Here is a 23,452-nt window from a genome sequence, read left to right as displayed (position 1 = left end):
TTTCTGAAGAAGGGTCTAGTCCCAAAACGTCAGCCTTCCTGCTCCTCTGATGCTGCTTGGCCTGCTGTGTTCATCCAGCTCTACACCTTGTTATCTCATTTGTCATGTCCCAACTGCCACCTTGTAAGAACCTAGTAGTAGATTTGCACCCTATGATACAGGTGGTTTAGAGTCAACCAGCTTGCAATGAGACTCGAACAAGATATTGACCAGAATGAATAAGGTTACCAGATTTCTTTCCCTCAAGTATCACTGTAATTCAATTTAATTGTAATCTTGCAGTTTCATAGTCTTATTTGTCATACAGCTTTTCAGTGCAGGCTGATTCAATTGGCCGAGCTAATGTGTTCAAATTAGAATTCTCAGGCTTGATTTTACAGGTTTCTGAGGAGTGGAATGAAGGCCAGGAAGTAAAGTTGCGATGTGTGGGATGTTAGCTCCATTGTTTCATTGGTTCCATTAGTGGAATGATTCCCAGTTGTAAGCCTGGAACTGAATCAGCTGCCTACTACATAGAGATAAACAATATTTTGGATATTAAAGGCTTCTGTTGGGTCGAGCATCCAGGTGGGGTTGGTGGTCTGAGTGGTGTCATCTCCTGGAGGGGACTTCCCTGCAACAGCCTTCAGAGTCCATAAGAGCTGCAGGGTCCATGGCCCAAAGCGGGGATGCTGGCCAGTAAGCTGCTGTCACAGCCAGGCAGGGTCATCTCAAAGTGCCGTGTGAAACACTTTCAATTCCCCTCCCAATGTGGTGTTCTCCTGGCTGCCTCAGCAAAGGCCATCTCTCCTGTTAAGACTCCTGTGGTTCTAGTCAGATTTAATGGTGGTCTGCAAATTAATGTTTTCGGGGGACATAATGAGTGCAATCTGACAGTGAATGACATAGCTATTGTAGAAGGAAAAAACAGAGTTAACGTTTCGGGTCCAGTGACCCTTCCTCAGAACTAATGGTGGCTGGGAAAATGCCAGTTGAGATGGAGTGGAATGAAGGCCATAAAACTGACGTTTTCCCAGCCACCATCAGTTCTGAGGAAGGGTCACTGGACCCGAAACTTTAACTCTGTTTTTTCCTTCACAGATGCTGCCAGACCTGCTGAGCTTTTCCAGCAACTTTGTTTTTGTTCCTGATTTACAGCATCCGCAGTTCTTTTGGTTTTTATATAGCTATTTTAAAACCTACTGAAATTCATCCCTTTCATTTCAATTAAATGACAATCAGATAGTTATGGCTAAACAACCTGGATTATAAGAGTGCAGTAATGTTCAGAACTAAACTCTGGCTTTGTTACGGTGGAACTGAAATTCCTGTAATGACCTTTGGCATTTGATGGAGTTGGTGCAATTTAATGTTTTAGTCTCATGATAATTCAATGGAACGAAAAGTATTTATGGAAAAGCACTCCCTTGGCAAATACTGTATCAGTCTCGTAAATGATTGCACTGTTACATGTATTCCCTTTGTCCCTACTCCAGTCATTTTCCGCTGACATAAAACATTTAAAATCAATCTTTGCCAATCTTGCTTATTCTGTACACAGTGAGATAAAGAAAACATTACAATGATGACACCTTCACCCATAATTGAATTGCTCTGTTGTACGCAAGGGACTTTGAAAAGTTTTTCAGTCAGCAATGAGAAAATACTGTCTGATTTCCAAACTAGGAACTGTCTACCCATCTAGATTGAAAAGTTGTTCTACTTTACCACTCATAACCTTGAAATAAAACTGTCTTTTCTCATGGGTGTCAATACTTTCTGACAGCGCTGATGGGCGGCTATTTCTGAATTGGTTTTGTTGCAACAGGTAGGAAATGGGAATCCATCCAACCTTGTTATCTTTCAGTGAGATCAGGGCAGATGTGATGATTAGAAACATCTATGAAGTTCTACATATTTTTATATTTGTTCTTTCGTGGGATGTGGGTATCACTGGTAAGGCCAGCAATTGTTGCACATTTCTAATTGCCCTGGAACTGAGTGACTTGCCGTGCCATTTGAGAAGGCGGTTAAGAGTCAATCATGTTACTATGATCCTAAAGTCACATCTATGAAGTCAGATCAGGTCTGGATAAGAGATTTTCTCCCCTAGGTATCAATGCAATCAATTTCATCATCACCATGACTGATCCTACCTTTAAATCCAGATTTGTTAATTCAGTTGAAATTCCAGGTTATTTTCGGACTCTTGTTCCCACACATCAGTCTGAGGCCCCTGGAATTGCGGTCCAGTGAAATTACCATGATGTCACTATCTTACTGAAAAAAGGGGAAATTAAATGAGCATCTAAAATGTGATATCGGATTGGAAGTGCATAAGACCTCAAACAAGGAAAAATTCCAGCATTTAGAGATTGAACAAATAATTACAATAACCAACCAAATCAAGATTTGGCACAGAAGGCTACACATTGCCTTGTAAAAGATGTTTCTGGAGAAATTGCTGGCCTTGTTGCCGAATTTCTAAAAGCCCATTCTCAGAAGCAAATTGTATTCAATGGCTCCTTTACCTTGTGTTGGTTTTATCCAGAGGAAGTACAGCAAACATTGTGGGAAGAAGGAACAGAATATGACCTTGATAATGACACACCAAGAAACAACTATCTGAGATGGCCACAATTATGGATGAGAGATCATTCTAAGATCTGTCGCAATAATCTGGCACTAATTGTATTTTCAAGAGCAAATGATCAGAATCAGGCTAACCATTTTATTGTATTGTTTAACAAGATCTACAATCTGTGAAATCTCATTGTGGACTTTCTATGCTCTTATTTAAAACTTTGTGGTATAGTATCTTTCTTACGTCTGAGTCTGTTTGCACCCTCTTGTTGTATGCCCTCAAGTAATTATTCCAGACCAAACTATGAGATCTCGGGCAGAATTTCATCTTCCCACACTTGTGAGCTTGCAGGTTTATGGGAGGCTCATCAAATTCCTCGGGTGAGCCATTGGCCTCTGACTTATCCTAAACTCTCCACAATTTTTTGTGGGGTACAGGTCAGACAGCAGGCCTACCCAATCTTTCACCAATTTAGTGGCTGATTAATAACCATTGTAGGGCTGTTTCCAATCTGACTTTTAATATTCAGGCTGGAGGAAAGAGAAAAGAGATGTGGGGCTTTAAGAAAGTGACGCTGCTCAGGCTTCATGGAGGATGGGGTTGGACTCCCTCAGTGGCCTCCTTTCAACATTGAGCATATTTTGAGAATGTCTGCCCACCTGCTTGTGCTACCTCTCCCCTGGATCTCTGCCAATGCCCCTACATAACCCATCTGCCCCGATGTTCAACCCCTCCTGAAGCCCTATTCTCTGCTCTGAGACCTCACACCTATCTGGCCTTAGACTCCAGTGACTACTTGAAGTCCCAGTCCTGTGTATAGCACTGTGACTTCTGCCAAGTGAGTGCCAGTATTGACAGAATTTAGTTCATCACTGACTCTTCAGGTTAAGCAGCTGGAAAGCCAGCAACCAAAAAATCCAGGCCAATGTCCTGATCACCAGCGCACACTGCATTCCTTTTGTGTCTTCAACAAATGAATTCTGATAGCACCAGCAGCATTTTGAGAAGCATTCGACATTGTAATTACATCATACTTCATACCATATGACAATAAAGTCCCACATAAAATGATACCTACAATGATTTTTTTAATGCTTAAATGTTACCATACACAAGTGAAGCAGGTACATTGTATAAGTAAACACTGTAAGCACTGAATATGATTTTAAGTGGGCTAATATTTTCTGACTGGTGCCCCTGAGTTACACTCATGCATTTATTCAATCGATTTCTCTAGTAGTATCTTATGTGTATGTACGGTTTTAATTGCTCCATGTTGGTCTTTGATTTGGACTGACTGGTGAATCTTTTCATTTCATCTTCCCTAAAATCTGTACTTTTTTTAAATTCTTGCAGAATTCTTCAGAGAACTGTTGGAAAATTCTGAGAAGTCACTAAACGACATGTTTATCCGGACGTATGGCCAATTGTACATGCAAAACTCGGAAGTGTTCCAGGATCTCTTCGCAGAGCTGAAACGCTACTACACAGGTGGCAATGTGAACCTGGAAGAGATGCTTAACGATTTCTGGGCCCGTCTACTGGAACGCATGTTCCAGCTGGTAAACCCCCAGTACCAGTTCACTGAGGATTACCTTGAATGCATCAGCAAATACACTGACCAGCTCCAACCATTTGGAGACGTGCCTCGCAAGCTGAAGATACAAGTTACAAGGGCTTTTGTTGCAGCTCGGGCCTTTGTGCAAGGTCTGACCGTTGGCAGGGAAGTTGCCAACAGAGTAGCAAAGGTCAGTGAAGAATTCTTCTAGGTTACGTATTGCGTCTGACAAAATGCAAACATCAGCTCCAGGTTGACTGACACCATGGTAGTGCATATGTAGGTACCTGCTAGTCAGCAATTTAGAGGGCGCAGATTTACAAACAATTTGGCACACTGGCTCAGTGGTTAGCATGGCTGCCTCATAGCGCCAGGGACCCGCGTTCGATTCCAGCTTCGGGTGACTGTCTGTGTGGATTTTGCATGTTCTCCCTGTGTCTGCGTAGGTTCCCTCTGGGTGCTTTGCTTTCATCCCACAGTCCAAAGATGTGCAGGTTCAGTGGATTGGCCATGCTAAATTGCCCCATGGTGTCCAGGGATGTGAATGTTAAGTGGATTAGCCATGGGAAATACAGGGATAGTTTAGGGGAGCTGGGGGAGTGAGTCTGGGTGGGATGCTCTTCAGAGAGTTGGTGTGGACTTGTTGGGCTGAATGGCCTGTTTCCACACTGTAGAGATTTTATGATGCAATGTACACCAGGTGATTAGGCCCAACTGGGCTATGTCATCATTTCTACGCTACTCAATTCTTCCTCATCTCAAACATATTCCCATCTCCCTCATGTACTTATCTAGCCTTCTCTGGTGTGTGTCTGCACTATTTTCCAGAAACACTGTGCTAGCAGGTTCCATATTCACACTCCATTCTGGGGAAAGACGTTCCTTCTGAATTTTGTGTTGGGATTTTTGGGTTTTTTTAGTGCATATCTTGCACTCACGTCCGCTGTTGGTTTGTTTTTTTCCCATAAGTGGAAGCACTATGCTATTAAATCTTTTGTAAGGACCAAATGAGATACTCAGCTTTCACTTTTCAACAGAAAAAAAAAGTAATTTTTTTGTCAAATACAAGTTTATACAACATCCTTCTTATTTTGCACCCTCTTCATGCAGTGCCCCTGAATCCATTTTGTAGAATTAGTATTGGGTTTAGGTTTATTGTCACATGGACTCAGGTTATATTTAAATCTATTTAATCTATTTAAAGTAAAACTGAGGGACAGAATTAATCTACATTTGAATAGGCACCAATTAATCAAGAACAGAAGTTTTGCATGGTCAGGAAGGAGGATCAGAGTGAGACACAGCCTGAGTGAATATATGTTGCGGGGAATTTGGAGGCAGCATATGCATTAAGTAGATTTTTTTTTGGAACAGCCTGCGGTAAAGACCACTAGGGAACAAGCAATTCTGGACTTGGTGATATGTAATGATGCAGACTTGATTACAGAGCTTAAGCTAATGGACTCCCTCTAGAGAGCAGTGACCATGATATGATAGAACTCACTCTGCAGCTTGAGAGGGAGAAGCTGGAATCAGATATAATGGCAGTACAATTGAGTAAAGTAAACTACAAAGACATGAGGGAGGAGCTGGCCAGAATTATACGGAAGCACAGCTAGCAGGGAAGACAATGGAGCATCAATAGCAGAAGTTTCTGGAGTAATGCAGGAGGCACAGCAGAAATTCATCCCAAGGAAGAAGAAGCATTCTAAGGGTTAGATGAGGCAACCATGGCTGATAAGGGAAGTCAGGGACAGCATATAAGCAAAGGAGAAAAAGCATACAATGTGGTGAAGACTAGTGAAAAGCCAGGGGATTGGAAAGCTTTTAAAAATCTCTCCTCTCCTAAGTCCTAAATTATCTATACCCAATCCTGAGACTTTTGGCTGCTTCTAGACCAGCCAAGGAAAGCAATCTGTCAGTGATTTGCTTGGCAAGCTGCTTTAGAATCTTTTATCTTGCGATGAGATCACCTCTTTTCTAAATTCTGGAGTGTATAGTTCCAATTTACTCAACCTCTTGTTAAAGAACAGGAACTGATTGAGTGAGCCTTTGCTGTACCATCTTCAATGCAAGTATATCTCTCCCATAGAAATGAAGATCAAAACTGTACACTGCTGGAGGTGTGGACTAAGCAAAGTGCTCAGGAATTGTTGCAAGATTTTTTTATTTTTGTGCCCCAGGTCTGTTCCACTGAAAGTCAGCATGCTGCTTGCCTTCCTAAATGCTTATTGAACTTGGATACAACTTATTGTTCCTCATATGAAAACTGCCAAATCTCTTTGAATGACCACTAATAAGTTTTAGATCTTTTAATAATCATCTGTAATAAGAAATAGAAAAAAAGAACAATGTAAACAAACTTACACTTGCTCAAACAATACTTCATCTGGCAACTTGTTGCGCACTAACCTAACCTGTCTGTATCTTGTTGCAGCCTTTATATCTTCCTCACAACTTATATTTCTGCCTAGCTTTGTATCATCAGCAAACCTGGGTGCATTATTCTCAAGTTGTTTGTCTAATTTATTAATTTAGATTGTGAATAGACAAAGCCTTGATTCATGTGACTAGTTAAAGCTGCATTTTGAAAATCCAAATATATTACATGTACTGGTTCTCCTGTATCGTCCAACTAGTGATGTCCTCAAAAATTTCTGACAAACTTTTGATAAATCAATTAAATTGTTACTAGAGACAGATACTATGGCGAGTAAGAGTAGGGAGGGGGAGAGATTTTACCAGGTTGTGGCTGACAGTTGTAACTGGGGTTGGGAAGTGGCAGCATATGCAGGCTTGGTGATGGAGGCCAGTGGAGAGGTGAGGGGGAAATTGGATCTTCATGGGAGAGGGTTGCAACAAAGAGGATGGGAAGGTGTGTGTTTGGAATGCCTCTAATTGACATAATGGCCATGAAAAGTAGGTGCTCCTGACTCAACCCCAACCCAAAACCTGCCCTTACAGTGGGTAAAATAGTCACAAGGCAGAATGAGGCCCTCAAATGGTTGGTAACTTAAGATCTTCAATAGCTCAAGGAGGAGGTTAAGGAGGGACAAGAGGCAATACATTGGTTTTATGAGCCCCAGTGTCTTCAAATTTTGCTCAAATCTCCTGTTTAATGAAATAGATCAGTTTATATGTAATTCTCAATGCTCACTTGGCTCATTTTATTCAGAAAAAATATTAAACTTTATGTAGAGCTTGGGAGTATCGAATTGTGCATTAACAGAATCACTCAGTAGTGTAGGGATCACTCTTAGCTACAGCATGATTCATAGGGACAGGAGTGAGCCATTCAGCCCTTGGAGCCTGCCCTGCCATCTAACATGATCAAACACTTCAATACCTTTTAATCACCCCATCTCCATAACCCTGTGTTGCACTGGTAATCAGAAATCTTATCATTTTCTGCCTTAAACATACCTAAGTCTGAGCCTCCACAGCCCACTGTGGTAAAGAAGGTTCAAACCCTCTGAGTAAAGCCATTTCCTCATCTCTGACTTAAGTAGTATGCCGAATATTTTTAAATTGTGCCCTGATTCTAGACTCCCCAGTATGGAAAACATCTTACCTCGATCTACCCTACCACTTTAAGTATTTTATAGGTTTCAATGAGACCATCTCTCATTCTTCGAAACCATAGAGAATACAGGCCCAGTTTGCCCAGTCTCTCTTCATAAGACCTGCCATCCTGGGAACAAGTCGGGTGAACTTTTGTTGCACTTCCTTAATGGCAATGCTGTCTTTCCTAAAATAAGGAGACCAAAACTGCACACACTTCCTTTGTTGAAAATTTTCCTCTCGACTTTGCTGTCTTCAAAGTTGACTTCTGATGTGTCTTCTTCTTCTAAAGCAACTTGATCGTCTCTTCCTCTTCTGTCTATAATACCAACGTAAGTCTTAATTTTCGTGTGTGTGTGTCTGTGTGATAGAAAGAGAGGACCAGGATGGTCAATTCCCATCCTTTGTAAGAGTTTCCTTTGACTAATTTTCTAAAACAAAGCAAGGAGAAGAATGACCATGTTATCACCAGAGCCTGAGGAAGATTAAAGAAGGTTGTCAGCAAGGGTTAGTACCAATTGAGTCTTTTAGAACTGTTCCAAGTATTATCAAAGGACGAAAGAGCATTGACAGTGCACAGTGGAAGGAGACAAATAGGGTTTCAATGCTGAAGCATTCTGATTTGGCTTATTTCTTTTCATTTACGCAATTAATGAGTATCGTCAGATGGGAGGAATTGTCAAACAGGCTCCTCAACTGCATCAGGAATGCAAACAGGAACAATGGTGTTTGAGTTGATCAGAGCCCTTTACCTGAAAATTTTTTTTCACCTACAGTGAGACTGGATTGACTTTGCAGTGGAATGATTAAGTTATCAAGTGCACAGCTATCTTACTGCATCAGGTTCAGTGGATATTCCCACTAGCTGTAGGATTTGAGGCAAACTGAGCTTGAAGTTTCATGTTGATTTCTGCAAGAACAAAACATCTTTGAAAACCATTTCTCAGCCAAATAAAAATGGGCTGTTGAGCAAAGAAGTAAAATATTTACTCTGCACTGGAAGAAAGAACAGCACTTGTTGGTGAATGTAATGTGGGAACAAGGTCAGACTGATCAGGCAAAACGTTCTTCCCCTATTCCCTAAATTGGCACACTTCCTAGATTACTTATGAGCAGTGTGCTGTGCAAAAACTCAGCTATCTATAATTCTTCCTTCATTACTAATCAGAAGCTGAAACACAGCTCCAATAGTCTTCAAGAACCCAAAGAGTTTTGATTGGAAATATTGCGTAAAATGAGGGATCTGTGTAAAACCTTATACTTCCACTTTTGTGCATTTTGCTGACTTACTCAATTGAGCTTCACAAACAGTTTTTATTCCAATCATTCCACTGAAACTGCATCCACAGTTGTTGGACTTTTTTGATGAATGTTTCAGTATCATGCTGCCCATTTTCACATGATAAGTCATGGTTCGTGTTTTGAATTCAATCACACTGAGGGCATTCCTTTCACAATCCTGTCAACAGGCTCACGGCAAAGAATGTCAGAGAGAAGGTAAGGAGCTGGACCACCTCACGGCCCGAGACAGGATTATACTTTGTGGTTGGGCCACTGCTAGCGACTCCAGGGCCACTCATAACATATGAATTGTGGCTGGAGTAGGGGGCCTGAACGGGCAGTAATTGTCTATGCCCTCTGCAATACAGTCATTTTATTCTGGAGCTGGCATCTAGTAGAGATGGTAGAACAAGCAAAGGAGTTGCATTAAATATTCCAGAGTGTGTGTTGTCCCCTTGTTTTCTGTAAGCCCAAGCAGCTTGCCTGTTAAGGGCTTCAATCTCATCAGTACCACTGCAGAGTTCTAGTGGTTGGGAATGGAGGAGCCCTCTCAGATCCATGGGAATCTCTTCAGGAGCATATTCTGTGTGTCTAATGAGACCCAACCCAGGTAAAAGGGTTATGGGTAGAAAAAGTGCACCGTTAAAACTTAGCCTTAAGCCGGAAAATCCAAGCCAACAGTTTATTGCCCAAATTGCTGAACCATTTAGCCTTGCTCAAATACAAGAATGTGGCCAGCACAGCAGTACTAAAACCCATTGGATTCAGTGCTATTTTTTTGACTTTGCTGTTTATCAGTTTTCTACTGACTAGCTTAGAAGTATCATAAATGAGGGTGAGTCATTCCATGAGGACAGAAGTGAATGAATATAAAAACAAGTCCTCAGAGAAGAGACTTATGTTCAGTGGTAGTGTTCTTACTTTTAGCCCAGAAAGTTCTGTTTCAAATCCCATCTACCCCCAAAGTGTGTTTGAACATGTCAATTCAAATAATTTAAAACAAATTCACAAATATTTCATAAGGAAAGGAGGGAATTGCTTTCTCTTTTCACAAAATGATGTATATTGAACTACCAAAATATTACAGACCAAGGAAGCCTCAGATTCTCTGGTTAGTTGATATCAGCCAGATACTGCAGCTGCAGGATAATTAGCCTCTGTCTTTTTGGAAGAGTGGTAAAATCAGCAAGCCTAATTGAGGTTGTGACAGGGAAGCACTGAAACGGAAGGATAAAGAGATAGAGCCTTCTCTTCTTCCAGTTTGGCTGTAAGCGTAAACCTCTGTAGGTTTTGGAATGGGTTGAGTCCTATAATAAATGTTTTCATCCCCTTCAGGACTTTCTCACTTCCTGAACACCACCTCTTCTGATCCTACAACTAGAGTAAGATCAGCTGCACTTGGACAATGAATATTTATAGGCCTTTTTGAACTTAACTGTGCCATGATCGCGGACCAGACGGCCAAAACTAAGTTATAATCTAACTAGAGGTCAGTTACCACTTTTAATACAGTAAACTAAGGTGAGATCCCGACTCTTGAGAGTGAAGCCATATATACAATACATGTTACTCTATGATATTAGAACAGTAATAGTCAAAAAGTTATATTTTAATGTCCAGAATTAATCTGTAGTAATTATGGATAACACACACACTGCTATGGTCAAACACCCCACATGGCACATCAAATAGCAAATGCAGTCTGAAATAGAGACGGGTATCCCATCACCAAGTAACCCTTTATTTACTCCTGCAGAGCCCTTGACACTTCCAGAGTGACTGGATGTCTGACATTCCTGTTCTGATCTGTCAACCAATGCTCTCTGTTTGGGGCTGTTAATCTGGTCCTATTCTATGAAGTTCACCTGGCTGACCTTGTTACAATCACTACATCCCTCCTCCTCTTAGTCTGAGGATAGAGGCCCTTTTATTGTAGCTCGTCTTGGGGTGTTTTAGATCAGGTCCTCCAATTCTGCCTCTGATGCAGGTGGTGTATAATGCACAGTAGCTCACCTCTTGCGCCCAAAGCGTGTCAGAAGAAATTCATTCAATTATTCAATAAGCAAAGGCATTGATTCAGCAACATCTGCCGTGTCCATCTCAGATTCTGAGGTATCTTTAATGCTTGACAGAGGGAGAATGCACGTTTTGCTCCTGCACCATTTGCAAGTTTGCAGCTTTTAAATGGTCTATGTGCTTGTTTAGGACTGTCGCTCCTATGCAAACTTTACATGTCACTGTACCTGACCTTGCCTCTTACCCATGCAGGGCCATTCCCATGGTTCCTGCACCAAGTTTCGACCCCTGAAGTAAACTGTTTCTCTCGCTTAGCTGAGTCTTGTATCTGGCATTAACATTCCTGCTGCCATTTCACTGTCCCACCTCAGGCCCAGGAAGACCAGATTTAACCTGGTATGGTGCCTTATCCCCATTAGCAACATTGCTGGAGCTATCCTTGTAGTTGCATGAGGGGTGGTCTTATAATCAAATAGGAACCAGGACAGTTTGGTATCAAGTGAAGCTGTAGGCTGTTTCTTTAATTCTGCCTTCAAAGTTTGGACTGCTGTTTCTGCCAGACCATTGGATGATGGTTGGTATGGAGCTGTGCTTATATGTCAAATACCGTTCAACTTTAGGAAATACTCAAATTCCCTGCTGGTAATAATGGCCTGTTATCTGTGGCCAACACTTCCAGGAGTCCATGTATCGTATAAGATGTGCACAGTTTTTCTATCGTCATCTGCAAGTTTAATGAATGAACTCTATGCATGTACAGCCACTTTAATTGGATGCCCACAATGACTAAGAACTTTTACCCCGTGAAAGAACCTCCATAGTTGACATGTAAGCGAGTCCAGGCTTCACCTGGCCATTTCCACAATGGAGGGAAGCGGCTGGTGGTAATTTTTGTCCTTGTTGGCACTCTGGGCACTGCCCCACCAACATGGTGATGTCTACATCCAATCCTGGCCACCAGAAATAAATTCTCGCCAACATCTTCATTTTGGAGATCCTTGGATGGCTCGGGTGGAGTTCGGCCAGTATCTGGCAGTAACCTTTGTTCGGGACAATCAATCCTGCTTTCCATAATAATATGGTATCCTTTACTGTGATCTGGTCTCTCTGGGTCAACAAAAGTTTCAATTCTGGTTGTGACGGCCCTTTTCCTTCGGTTTTCCCCATCACCACCAGCTGTTTCAGTTTTACCAGGACGGGACCTTTCTGATATTGTCAGCTGTGACTAGAAGTCTGTCCAGAAAATTTAAAACCATTATCGACTTTTCCCTGGAGCTTTGGAGGCTGAGGGGTGACTTTATAGAGATTTATAAAGTCATGATGGGCATGGACAGGGTGAATAGCCAAAGTCTTCTCCCCAGTGTAGGGGAGTCCAAACCTGTGGGGCAGAGGTTGAAGGTGGCAGGTGAAGGTTTAAAAGGGACCGAAGAAGCAACTCTTTCATGTAGAAGGTAGTGCATGTATAGAACGACTTGCCAAAGGAGGTAGTGGAGACTGGCACAATTACCGTATTTAAAAAGCAAATGGATGGATATATGAATAAGAAGGGTTTAGAATGATATGGGCCAAATGCTAGCAAATGGGACTAGATTAATTTAGGATATCATAGAATCCCTACTGTGTAGAGGCAAGCCATTCAGCCCATTGTGTCCACACCACCCCTCTAACGATCATCCCATCCCCCACAGCTAATCCACCTAACCTGCACACTATGGGCAACTTACCACGGCCAATCCACCTAACCTGAAAATCTTCAGACTGTGGGAGGAAACCGGAGCAGCCGGAAGAAACCCACACAGATATGGGCAGAACGTGCAAACTCCGCTAAAGCTGGAATCAAACCTGGGTCCCTGGCCCTGAGAGGCAGCAGTGCTAACCACTGAACAACCATGCCACCCTGACATCTAGTCCACATGGATGATCTGGACTGAAGGGTCTGTTTCCAAGCTGTACACGCCTATGACTCTGACTCTTCCAGTGGCGGTACCTCCAGTGGTGTATCTGCCAGTGGCAGGCAGCTCAATGCATCCACCTTGCAGAATCATGAAATTACTTCCTGGTCAACAGGCAAGATGACCTTGGCTCATTTGATAGTCCCTAAGCCTTCCTGAAAATCTTTGGAGTGTTTAATTAGGACTTTACTTGAGCAACCATTTACTAATTGAAAAATATTGAGTCAATCTAGGTGAATCCTTCACATCCAATTTTGTACCATCAAGCTTGGGCCCGAGCCTTTTACTTTAATCAGTGGCAATTGAAAAAGCTGTTTCTTATTAGAGACCGGAACCAAAGTTGTACCCTTAATCTGTAAAGTTCCTCAGTGTAGGTTCTCAGGCTAGCTGAGGTCTTATGCAAACTTAAGGTTGGAATCCAGAGCGAATTTTGTTAAAGTCTGATTCCATGATCACTGAAAAGGCCATGCCAGTGTTGAACTCCATTAGAATCAGGTGACCATTTAACTATACAGTTATTTTGATAGGTTCTGATTTGGATGTTGTAAAGCAATTTTTTTTAATTGCTTTGTGGCATGTGGGCATCGCTGGCTGGCTAGCATTTATCACAGAATCCCTGCAATGTGGAAACAGGCCTTTCGGCCCAACAAGTCCACACAAACCCATGGAGCATCCCACCCAGACCCATCCCCCTATAACCCACCTAAGCTACTCATGCCTGAACACTACGGGCAATTTAGCATGGCCAATCCACCTAACCTGCACATCTTTGCACTGTGGGAGGAACCCCATGCAGACACGGAGAGAATGTGCAAACTCCACACAGACAGTTTCCCAAGGGTGGAGTTGAACCCAGGCCCCTGGTGTGGTGAGGCAGCAGTGCTAACCACTGAGCTACCATCCCTAGTTGTCTTTGAAAAGGTGGCGGTGAGCTGCCTTCTTGAACCAGTCCAGCTGCTGTGAGTTGACCTACAATGCCATTAGGGAGGGAATTCCAGGATTTTGACCCAGTGCCAGTGAAGGAACAGCAATATATTTCCAAGTCAGGATGGTGAGTGGCTTGGAGTGGACCTTGAAAGTGGAGGTGTTCCCATATATCTGCTCCCTTTGTCCTAGATAGAAGTGATTGTGGGTTTGGAAGATGCTGTCTGAGAATCTTTGGTGAATTTCTGCAGTGCATCTTGTACATAGCACACACTGCTGCTGCTGAGTATTGGTCGTGAATGAAGTGGATGCTTGGGAATATAGCGCCAATCAAGCGAGCTTCTTTGTCCTGGATGGTGTCAAGCTTCTTGAGTGTTATCAGGGCTTCACTCATTCAGGCAAGCAGGGAGTATTCCATTAGTTAAATGTTCCAAACCAGATGTAGCTGGACTTTCCAGGTTGTGCGCTTTCCTGGATACAGCCTATGAGCTGTCTCTTTAGGCCCAGTGGAACTGTCCTGCTGTCTCAAGTCCGCATACCAGTGGCAATTACAATGGTTTGGCGGCCGGGATTCTGAAGAAAATTCTAACCGTTTAGCCAAGGCTTGGCTTTCTTTTGGGGTTTTGCTGTGGGCTGACCTGGAGTCCCTCTGTTCAGGATATGTCCTGAGTGAGGCTATGCAATTGCTTCAAGAGATGTTCCCCAAGCTCAGTCAGCCTGGTGAGGGTGTCCACTTCCATCAGAATACCCTGCAACTCATATGCTCCAGTTGCCACATTTTCCAAACATAAAGCCAGCTGTAGTGCTTGTTGGAAGTCCAGTTCAGCTTCAGCTAGTAGACACTCTTGCATGGTCATATCTTTAATCCAACATACCGAATGGTCTCTCATAATCTCACTTAGAGTGAAAGCAAAATTGCATGCCTGTGCCAGTCATCTTAACCTAGTCAAAAATCTCAATATGGATTCCCCTACTTCCCGAATTGCTAAGTAAAACTGGCAGCATCTCAGAATTAGAGGAGGCTTTAAGTCATAATATTCCTTAACTAAATCCATCAACTCTTGAAAGGTTTTGGCATCAGGTATCTCGGAAAGTTAGGCTCCTAATAACAGAAAGTGCTGCTGGTTCACAAACTGTCATGAGAATTACTCATTGCTTTCCATTTGCCCCAGAACAAATAATGCATTCTTTCCACATACTGGGCTCATCTTCAATGGCAAGTCAAGCAAGTCAATGGCAAACAAGTCAAGCTTCCCAAATAAAGGCATGATGCCAGAAATGTTTACCCCAACTCAAGGATGACTGTTGCAAGCAAATTTCTTCAGGAATGCGTTTTTCTCTTCTCACCATGAGATAACTGCACAGAAGCTGGTATACCATCACCATCTCACCCTTTATTTACATGTGGCGGTCCTTGACACCAATCCACCTCTCTCAACGCCAGCTGTTGGGGTGAACAGGATGTCTGACACTCCTGTTCTTATCTATCAGCCAGGGTTCCCAGATTGGACCAGATTAACAGCTCCAATCAGGGAACTTGTATTTTCTTAGGTCGTCATTCTGAGGTGATCTCATTACAATCAGTACAAAGTCAAAATAGATCCTGTCGGTCTATCATCAACCTCCCAATGTTTGTGACACTGTGGGTCATCACATCTCATCAAAAGGGATTTCAGTTCTTCTCTTTTCAAAGACCAAACTTCAGAATATAATTCCATCACATGTTAGAGAGAATCCCAACCTATTAATGAAGCACATGCTGAGACTAAAATGTCATGGAAGAGCTTTTTTATGTGTTCAGACAGAAGTTGCTTCTTGATTCAAGTACATTGTCACATCCTGCTGGTTGGTTGTCCTTTGTGCACATTTTAACACAATTAACTAATTCATTTTCAGCACCTTTTTGTCTTATTACTTCAAACTCCTCGGTTTTTAGAATCAAATTAACAGAATTACATGCCAACATCATGCACTGCCTTGATATTTTAATAATATCTTCTACTACTCAGGTTTAAATAGGTCTAGATTCTTGAAACTGCACTCTAGCTTTGGAGGCATAGTGAGAATAGTGTTGGCACTGCCTGCAGTCACATGCCACAATGTACTGACCTCGTTTTTTACTGGATTATCATTGGGAGCTGAAGTAATGTGGCATTTGCATCAGTGTGGACAGCTAGCTCAGTTGGCTGGGTGGTTAGTTTGAAAATAGTGTGATGCCAACAGTATGGGTTCAGGTTACTGTGAAGGACTCTCCTTCTCAACCTCTCCCCTTGTCTGAGATATGGTGGCCGTCAGGTTAAATCACGAGTCTTTAAGCTCTTTCACAGCATTTTAGTCTCAGTATATGCTTCATTAATAGGTTGGGAGTCTCTTTCTAATGAGAGAGCAGTCCTATGGTCTGGTAAGACTGTGGTGACTGGACTTGAAAGCATCAGTGTCAGTTAATTTAATACACACTGTGGTCTGGATTCTCCACATGGTTCAGACGATTTGCTAAAGGCAACATATTTTTCATCACCAGTGTATTCACTATGTAGTTGATGGCAACCAAAACCTTTTGTATTCCCCTGCCTGTTTTCAGTGTTGAGTGCTTCGCCTCTCATTCAATTTTCCCTTTGTAAAGACTTCCAATCTACAGTACTTTTTTTACTCATTCTGTAGTTGAATAGTCATTTTGCATTGTTCTCTGCTTTGTCTGCTTTGCACAGGCTTTCCACCTGTGATCAGGTGCCTATGTAGACTTTGAAATCATTTACCTACCACACTGTACTGCCGTTAGACTATTATTCAGTACTTTTCCCCAAGTGGTGAAATCTCTGGGCGGGCCTACTGCTGCAAAAGAATGGTACTTGTAGAATGGTACTTCTTTTGGGATTCATTTGAAGCACTCCTTTCCCCTTGCCTCTGTTCCGTAAGTCTGGTCTTCATTGCTACCATATAGTGAGCTCAGGCCCACACTCAAGTGAGTGAGCAGTAAGAGTCTTTATTGAACATAACTGTATATGGGTGATGGTAAGAGACGGCATCTCTCTCAGCACTACAGACAGAGGCTCCAGGTCTATGTGATCTGATACCACTGTTGATGTGGTACCTGCCCCAGCAGGTTATCTTTACCTGATGCAACAATGCTTATGTTATCTCTTGTAAAATGTAAAACTAGGATGTAAGTAACATGATATTGAAAGACCCAACAGATATTAATTACATAGAAGCAGAGAAAATAGAAGCAGGAGTAGGCCATTTAGCCCTTTGAGCCTGCTCCACCATTCAATATGACCATGGCTGATCATTCAACTCATTACCCTTTTTCCCACTTCAATCTAATGGCCTTTGGTCCCTTTAGCCCTAAGAACTATAATTAACTCCTTCTTGAAAGCATTAAATATTATGGTCTCAACTGCTTTCCATGGCAAGAAATTCCACAGGCTCGGCACTCTGTGGGTGAATACATTTCTCCTCGTCCTATTTACCCATATACTTAGACCGTGACCCCTATTTCTGGACTCGCAGTCATTGGGAACATCCTGCATTTACCCTGTTAGAATTTTCTGGGTTTCTATGAGATTCACTCTCACTCTTCTAAATTCCAGTGAATATAGCCCTAACTGATCCAGTTACTTTCCATATGTCAGTCTTGTCATCCCATGAATCAATCTGGTAAACCTTTGTTGCACTCTCTCCATAGTCAGGTCATCTTTCCTCAGGTAAGGAGACTAAAACTGCCCACAATACTCTAGGTGTAGCCTCCTGTACAATTACAGCAAAGTAGCCCTCTCCTGTACTCAAGTATTCTCACTAATATACAGAAATGTCACATGCACAGGCACATCAGCGTCTGGGCTAACATTGAGCTGTCCAATTACAAAGGGTAGCAGATTTCCATCTGTGTCTCTAGCTTCAGTTAAGCTGGAGTCTGAAACCTTTCTAACCTCAGGCCCTATGCTGTGATACAGTGGTGACATCATGAACATGCCTCTTAAAGGTATACTGACGTATCACATTCTTAAAGGTGAACTGATAGAGTATACTGACGATGAAACATAAGACAACAACTGTGACAATGCTCACTATGCACGTACTCTAGAAACTGTTCTCATTAGACAAGGAACAAAAACAGAAGTTTCTGGAAAAGCTCAGCAGGTCAGGCAGCATCTATGAAGAGAAATCAAGGTTAACCTTTTGGGTCTGGTGACCCTTACCCAGAACTGGTGGTAGCTCAGAAAATGTTGGTTTATATGCAGAAGATTGGGTAGAGGGAGGGGTTGAGGAGTAAACGATAGGTGGGGGTAGAGCCCAAAGAGAGATAACAATTGGACAGACAAAGGAGTGGATAACAATCTGACTAAGAGAGTGAATAGCCGTTAATGGAGACTGTTAGTGGCTAACAATAGGTAGTAAGTAATGGCAGACTATGTGGTAACAAGGCCTGGTGTGTGGGGCAAGGGGTTAGGACATGGGAGAGCTCAGGCCCTGAAATTATTGAACTCAATATTGAGTCTGGAGGGCTGCAGGGTCCCCAAGTGGAAAATGAGGTGTTGGTCTTCCAGCTTCTGCTGAGCTTTGTTGGGAGAACAACACCTAATTTTCCACTTGGTGACCCTGCAACCCTCTGGACTCAATATTGAGTTCAATAATTTTAGGGCCTGGACTCCCCCATCTCCTAGCCCCCTACCCCACACACCAAACCTTGATACCATAAAGTCTGCAATTACATACTACCTATTGTTAGTCACTAACAGTCTCCATTAACAGTATTCACTCTCCTGGCCAGATTGTTATCCACTCCCTTGTCTGTCCAACTGTTCTTCTCTCTCTTTTGGCTCAATCCCCACCTTTTGTTTACTCCTTATCCCCTCTCCCCACCCTATCTTCTATATAAACCAAATCTTCCTAGCTACCATCAGTTCTGAGGAAGGGTCACCGGACCCGAAACGTTAACTCTCATTTCTCTTCACAGATGCTGCCAGTCCTGCTGAGCTTTTCCAGCAACTTCTGTTTTTGTTTCTGATTTCATTTTTCATTAGAGAAGGCATAGTTAACCCTTGACTCCACAGCTGCCATCACAAACTTTTTCTAGCTTATCATCAAGCTAGCAGCATTGTTTATTACCATGGGGAGATACCAGGGCACACAATGAACCAGGGCACACAATGAAGCCAGTTTATTGATGGAGATTGAGATAGAAGCACAGAAGATATTTTTAAATTAACATTGGAGTTGATTTGGAAGGGAAACTACATTATTTTGTCAATGGTCCCTTCAATTTCTCTTTCAAATAAAAGAAGTTTTTACAATGAATATATTCTGATATAAGTGAAGTAACCAGTGAAAAGTAACTTGAAATGCTCATGTTTATTCTTATGCCATGGGATATCTAGAACTCTGAATGAATTTCACAGCCAAGCACACAATACAGTCAATAGGTGTTTTTTTTTTGGTTTGTGACTTCATTATAAGAAAAAAATACATATTGGAACGGTGAGAAAAACACAGTAGAAAAGCAATAAACTATCATGTTTGTATCCGCATACCTGCAGTGAAAGGCCAATTATGAGAAACCTGTAAAGAATATAGGCACAACCTTCAGAGAATAGGGAGATTAAATTTAAATAAAAAACATTGTAATGCACAGCTAATGTTAAAAGTTGTCACTTATAAAAACACAAGTGATTTGATCAGGTTAAGAGTTGGATTCTCATGTGTATTTTGTACATAAGACAAGACAGACAGAAGAACAACTATTCTTACTCTTACACAGGATATGAGCATAACTAAATAACACAGCAATTATTGCCCATCCCAAATTAATCTGGATAAGGTGGTGGTGAGCTTCCACCCACCATTCTATTACAGAGTGAATTCCAGGATTTTAACCCAGTGACATTGAAGGAATAGCTGTACACTTCCAATTCATGATGGTGAGTAATTTTAGAGGGGCATTTGCAGGTGGTGTTGTTCTTATGTACCTGCTGTCCTCATCCTTCTAGATCATATGGATCATGGGCTTGGAAAGTGTTGTCCAAATAACTTTATTGAATTTCTGCAGTGCAGATTGTAGATGGTATGCACTTCTGTGACTGAATGTTGGTGATGGAGGGAATAAATATTTAAGCTGAAGAATTGGTTGCCAATCAACCAGATTGCTTTGCCCTGGATGGCATTGAGCTTCTTGAGTGTTGGTGTTGCATGGATCCAGCAGGTGGGAAGTTTTTGATTTCATTCCTGATTTGTGCTTTGTAGACAGGCTTTGTAGAATCAGGTGGTGAGTTATTTGCTGCAGAATCCCCACCTATAACTTCTCACAGGAGAAATGGGGAGTTTGTTGGCTTGGGGAGAGTAAGAGCAAAGGCTGGGTATCATCAGTGTGTAGTTACCTACGAGTTAGACACAGTTTGCACGTGCAGGTAAGGAAGTCACAACTATCCAGTAGGTGACTGCCTTTTAACCTGGGATAATTCCCATATAGCCAATGCACGAGTACATCTGAGGGCACCCAATGTGTATCTTTGGGCCTGCATTTGGTCTCTGATTATGCAAAGTCTGGAAGATTTGGGTCTCCTATTCTGATGATTCCATTTATGGTTTTAATCTCCTACAGGGTCTTTGAGCATCCCACAGGAATTGATAAGTCCTTGATGGTGGTTGCTAACTCTGGGGGTGCAGTATTACAGGACTTGTGTACACCATGGATTGTGTTAAATATTCCTACTTGGGGCTTGTCATTGATATCTCTAACACATAACAGATGGATACAAGAGAATGATAGAGATGCTATAGTGGTAGAAATCTCACTCACATTGTACAGTGCTGTACTTTAAGGGATATTGATTAACAGGGTACATTTTGAGCATCAGTAAACAAAATGCAATTTTCAGCAGACATCTCACCTTCACTATGCTTTTGAAGCGAGAGACTGGAGAGATAGAAGTGTCTAATCAAATCCGATGACCATGATCTGTCAGGACTTTTTGAGTATGTCTTCATTCATGCAAATGTGCTTTCTTGCTTGGAGTATTATGAAGCCTCCCCTCCATAACAAGTCCAAACACCAAGTTCCAATCACCTAGCAGTCCTCTCCTTGCTGTCCTAGAGTGGGGTGAAAGTTCATGTCCTTGTATCAGATTTCCATATAGCCTTGACTCTCCCTGTAACTGTGATCTCTTTCATTCCCACAATCGGTTGAGATAGCTAAGCTTTTGTAACTCTGGCCTTTCTCTGGCAGACCCTAAATTCCCTCCATAAATCTGTCCACCTCTCCACCACATTTTTCCTCCCTGTAAGGCATTTTTAATGCAATAGTACATTTTCACAACTCATAAGCAAAAGAATAGTTTGTAACTGGCATGTATGGTTTGTCTTAGGAAAAACATATGCTGCAGGCCCAATGAAGAAGACATTTCCAGTTCTGAAGGGGAGTCCAGGTGGCTTCAATGGCTTGAGTCATATATCAGGACTTTTCAGGATTCCCTCAAAAAGGTGGACTTTCAGCAGGTTACAAAGTTTGTTACTTGCAGTCTTCTTAGCAGAAGGTCAAGTTTCTATCCCAGTAGAACAGACTTGGGAATTTTCAGAGATTGCATTCTCTAGTTTTTAAAAGCATTGATTTTTTTTTTCTGTCCTGCCTCTGAAGTTAGATGATTAGGCTGAATGGCTTTCCCCCTGGCTTTTATAGTCTTAGATTTGTTACCTATATTCTACCCAGTTTTGGTCACATGACCAATACCAATGACCAGAATGATCTAAAATTAGAAGCCCTAACTACACAATGAGGACTTAAGGGGGATTATTCACACTTACTTATGATGGACTGGTTTCTCGGCAGCTCTGTTTGTCAAATACCAAGCTGAGAGACAGTAGATTTTGAAGTCCATTGATTTTGACGTTTCAATAAGTCCACTATCAAAAGAAGGCATGAATTCCACATAACATTGACATCACTGAATATCCATTCAAGGAAGGTTACTCAAACATGGTAATTCAGGCATGAACTTGCTGAAGGCATGAAGAAGTCTCTGCAAAAGTTATCTGACCCCTGGCAGCATCTTAGCAGTCTTTTAATGTCCATTTTTACAAGAGGTGGTGTTTTCAGAAAATATTATACAAAATATAGTTCATGTTTAAAGTTATAAAATGCCTTAGGATATTTTACCATATTAAAGGTGCGATATAACTGCAAGTTGTTATTGTTGTTAGATTTTGAGTTAATGTACATTGCACATTTGCTGGCATCATTTATTTTTTCATTGTATGGAGTTTTCATTCTGTCTTTACTAAATTTATAAGAAATGTTTGCATTCACAGGTCATAGTAACTAAAAAAAATTCAACTGGACCAGTGCTATTATTGGCAAGAGGGATGTCCAAGACAGATGCATATGTTTTTTTAATAACTGAGAGGGTAGGGATTATTGTTTGTGCTGGAAAGATTCACAAAGGGAGTGTCACTCAGGAAGTTCACTGACAATTGGGATTTGCACATTTTGTTTCAACTATTTGATTTGAAATCACTGAAGTAATGTGCTTCTCTAGAGAAGCAATGTTGCTTTAAGGCAGTGGTTTATGTACTTGGAAAAGAAATGTTGTTTGTGTTCTGGCAACATTATCAGCATTTTTGTAAACTACAGTTTTCTTTGCTGCCTCTCAAACCCTTTAGTTTTCACATACCATCCTTGATAATAATTACATCAGGCTTGAGGGTGGAGCAGTTACAATTACAGACTTCTTCAAAATCTAGCCACTTTGTCAGCCAATGTAAATATGGCAAACTGGCAAGATATATTTTTTCTAACTCCACCCACCAGTTGCAAGCTAATTCCATGAACTGTTTTATTTAATATGAACCAGAATCAAAATTGTAGCCAGAGCATGGAGCAACCGTTGATCAATACTGCACGCAAAACCTCTATACCTTGTTACATTCAAATTTGCATTTAAGGGCTAAAAATTGTTTCTGTTACTCTGAAATAATGACAGTATGACCCATTCTGCAGTTTCAGAATGTGCTCCTTTTTCTCATAGTGAAGCTTGGCTCTTTCTGTATGCTTCTCTTCATGAGTGGCTGTAATGGCCCTGTATTTCCAGCTGACTTCATGTGCAAGGTTACCAAGGAGACCAAACGTACATGTTGCCTTCAAGTGTTCGATATGCAGGCTTTCTGGCGCAGCCATACATTTCCTCCAGCCATATGGAAAATGGATCCCGGTAAAGGCCTTCAATCTGTCCAAGGGAGATTTACATCATTTTGTCTTGGCTGCATATTAGCCTTTTTATTGGAGGCATGGTTAGTTAATTTGTGGATGATACCAAAAGTGGTGGTATAGTTGACAGTGAAGAAAATTACCTAAGAGTACGATGGCATCTTTATCAACTGGGCCAATGGGCCAAGGAATTGCAGGTAGAGTTTAATGCGGATAAATACAAGATACTGCATTTTGGTAAGACAAACCAGAGCAGGACTTACACAATTATTGATAGGGCCCAGGGAGTGTTGTAGAACAGAGAGACTTAGTGTTGCAGTACATAGTTCCTTGGAACTGGCATCACAGGTAGACAGGGTGGTGAAGAAGGCATTTGGCATGCTTTCATTGGTCAGAACATT

At 41.7% G+C, this 23,452-nt stretch overlaps 1 protein-coding gene across 1 annotated transcript in view; it reads left to right on the top strand.

The window, feature by feature from the left end:
- gpc6a (glypican 6a) overlaps nucleotides 1–23,452 on the top strand; it is an 892,798-nt gene that overhangs the window by 520,309 nt on the left and 349,037 nt on the right. Inside the window, exon 3 of the mRNA XM_048598401.1 lies at nucleotides 3,920–4,311. Within this exon, the coding sequence (XP_048454358.1) occupies nucleotides 3,920–4,311 (392 nt within the window). The remainder of the gene's footprint in view (nucleotides 1–3,919; nucleotides 4,312–23,452) is intronic.

Source organism: Rhincodon typus, chromosome 6, assembly GCF_021869965.1.
Source record: "Rhincodon typus isolate 14 chromosome 6, sRhiTyp1.1, whole genome shotgun sequence".
Taxonomy (NCBI): domain Eukaryota; kingdom Metazoa; phylum Chordata; class Chondrichthyes; order Orectolobiformes; family Rhincodontidae; genus Rhincodon; species Rhincodon typus.
This window is presented reverse-complemented; position numbering and strand designations above follow the sequence as displayed.